The sequence below is a fragment of the Pygoscelis adeliae genome, unplaced genomic scaffold (assembly GCF_000699105.1).
Source record: "Pygoscelis adeliae isolate BGI_AS28 unplaced genomic scaffold, ASM69910v1 Scaffold31, whole genome shotgun sequence".
In the NCBI taxonomy this organism is placed as follows: domain Eukaryota; kingdom Metazoa; phylum Chordata; class Aves; order Sphenisciformes; family Spheniscidae; genus Pygoscelis; species Pygoscelis adeliae.
The window spans coordinates 3,178,944-3,181,792 of record NW_008824233.1 but is presented as its reverse complement, the minus strand read 5'-3'; the positions used below and the strand labels follow the sequence as shown (position 1 = coordinate 3,181,792).

General features: G+C 39.8%; 1 protein-coding gene across 1 annotated transcript in view; it reads left to right on the top strand.

Moving 5' to 3' along the window:
- The window catches only part of BBS7 (Bardet-Biedl syndrome 7), a 23,572-nt gene that overhangs the window by 1,724 nt on the left and 18,999 nt on the right, over positions 1-2,849 (top strand). The window contains exons 2-3 of the mRNA XM_009334950.1: positions 712-774; positions 2,204-2,379. Of these exons, the coding sequence (XP_009333225.1) occupies positions 712-774; positions 2,204-2,379 (239 nt within the window). The remainder of the gene's footprint in view (positions 1-711; positions 775-2,203; positions 2,380-2,849) is intronic.

Here is a 2,849-nt window from a genome sequence, read left to right as displayed (position 1 = left end):
GAGGCAGAAGGTAGCGGCTGTCGGCAGCGCGGAGCTCGGTCTGGCTGCCGCCAGCTTGGCTGCTGGCTGCGGAGCCTGCCGTGAGAATATCTTTGATAAGCTCTTGGGTTTCTTTAGTCAGTACGTCGTAGGGAAAAAAAACTTTGGAACCAAATTCTTGGAACTTTTTGGGAAACTTTTGAAAAAACAGAGAAGAAAGTCTGAATGCGTTTCTGGAACACTTTCAGAACCAAGAAGGAGTTTTCAAAACTAAGGCATTGCTGAAACCGCAAGGAAGTTCTGGCATATTTCTCTCTTTCTGTTTTGCTGACACTTAATATAGATGAAATACTTTTCCGATTTTCCTTAATACAAGCTCAAGCTAAGGAAACTCACTTACAAAAACCCTTTTTGTTTCAATAATAAGTTCTCAATATGAAAATACAACTATGCCCAAATACACCTTTCTGGAGTGTTCCACCTGATGGTTGCTGGCGTTTACAACTAGAAGGAGAAAAAGGATTGTAAACGCTATCACTTAAACTATTGTTCTTAGGCTTTAGCGTCTTATCTGTAGCCATTTATCTAGATCTACATACAGCTATGTAAATTAGGTGCTGTAGAATTTAAAGTACTTAGATACAGGAAAATATGATTTAGATAGGAAAAGCATTATTTTAAAAAATATTTATGCATGTAATAAAAACTTAATGATTTATTATACTTTTGAAGGTGGTTGTTGGAGATCAGGATGGGGTCATTACATGTTTCGGCATAAAAAAAGGGGAAGCTGTGGTAAGTGGAAATGTTCCATTTAAAATTTTATTTTTTAAATAGTCTTCCTAATGACCTTTGAAAGTCTGTTTTTATTGACATGGGAAATAAGGTACCTGTGGAAGGTGTCTAGGTAGAGCTGAGGACTGATACCTGGCCGTGATGAGGGCGTGCTGATTTCATGCCTGGACAAGCGCATGGTCCTCCACAGTTGTAGGGTCACTAGTGTATATCATTGACACCGAGTACAAAGGAATATTGAAGAGACATATGGTTCTCTTTACTGGACATAATGTAGCCAAGCTTGACATACTCTGTGAATAGATAAGCTAAACGTTCAGTAGGGGTATACTCTGTGCAGTAGGGGTACACTCTGCGAATAGATAAGCTAAACATTCAGTAGGACAGAAGACCTTGAGACGTTGTAGATGAGGAGGTGATGCTGAAGGTTTGATGCTAGTTTGTGAAGGTAAAAGTGTGCAAACCGAGCCACAGAACAAACTGTGCATGCGCAAGAACGGAGTTCAACTAGCGGTCACGGTGAGGAAGACTATCGACGACCACCGGCGGACCCTGAAAGACCACCAATGGACGTAAGAGCGCATGCGTTAAAGACTTTTTACATAAGTTAATGAAATAACATTAATATGTTAATCATGTCTCAGAAATCTAATGAATATATATATTCTGATTGTACTTAACTCCTATAGTTAAGCAGCTCAGCGCGCACATTAGGTGGAGTGATCCCCTGTGCGCCCGGCGCCGCAGTAAAGAATGCCTACTTTCTAAAACTCCAAATTGAGTCTTAAGAGAGTTTTTCATCTGCCAACTTACGGTAACATCATCACAGAAAAAGTCAGTTTAACACCTTTTGCTTTCCAGTTCAGTTGGGCTTAAGCCAGTTACTGTGACTGGACAAAAACCTGCTGTGATGCACTAAGTCAGTCGCCTTAGAGGATTTTGACAAACTGGTTGCTTTTTATGAGCCTAGACTTATGCCCAGCTTAATAAAAATTTATCTTCCCCCCCCCTTGGGGAAGTTCATAGCCAGCTTATAAGGACTCTATAGCAATACAAAGAGATCTGTGTGGAATAAGAATGCAGCATGTACAAGTGAGCGAGTGCGTATGTGTGCGCGTTGTTCTTTAAAAAACCCACAGCACAAACAAAACACAGCTACCGGCAGTGCTGAAATTTTCCTATGGATGAATAACACTGAAAGTATAAAGTCTTAATTTGTTATATTTTACAGCTTTTTATATTCATTGACTTATAAAATGCTTGATTGCTTTGTGATTCTGAAGAGAAATGTACGGATTATTTTTGTCTGCATATAATCCATAGCATCTTAGTTTTGCCAGAAATTGTAAAGCAAATTTATTATCCTTTATGTTAAAAGATTACCATAAATATGATATTGTGATGATGAAAACTGCTTTTCTATTTACAGCCAGTGTTCAAGACGCTGCCAGGCCAAAAAATTGCAAGATTGGAGTTGGGAGGAGCTCTTAATACACCACAAGAGAAAATTTTTGTGGCTACAGGATCAGAAGTTAAAGGCTTCACAAAAAGAGGGAAGCAGTTTCTTTCATTTGAAACTAACCTTACTGAAAGCATCAAAGCTATGTATGTATGATATTTTGCATTTTTTTTCATAGCCAGAGCAGATCATTAGTTTATGATTTTATGAAATAATTTTTTACCGTATTGCGTGCTTGTAGGTAACACTGAGTGCCAGTCCAGCTTTAGCTTGTGCCAGGACATGTAGGAAGGTACTTGGAAAACCATGGTGAAGTTTAGAAAGTGTAGGGGGGCTTGGGAGGGGTCTGGAGGCACTCACATCAGTGCAAATGCAGGTGAGCAGAGCTGGGGTTATTGCCACAGTGCACCATGTCCATATACCCTTCCTGTGGCAGAACAGGAACAAGTTTTTTATTTTCTTTTTGGATCATGTCGTAAGATGCTGCCACATATAAACCGGCTTGAGAAGAATTAATATCATAGAATCATAGAATAGTTTGGGTTGGAAGGGACCTTTAAAGGTCATCTAGTCCAACCCCCCTGCCGTGGGCAGGGACATCTTCAACTAGATCAGG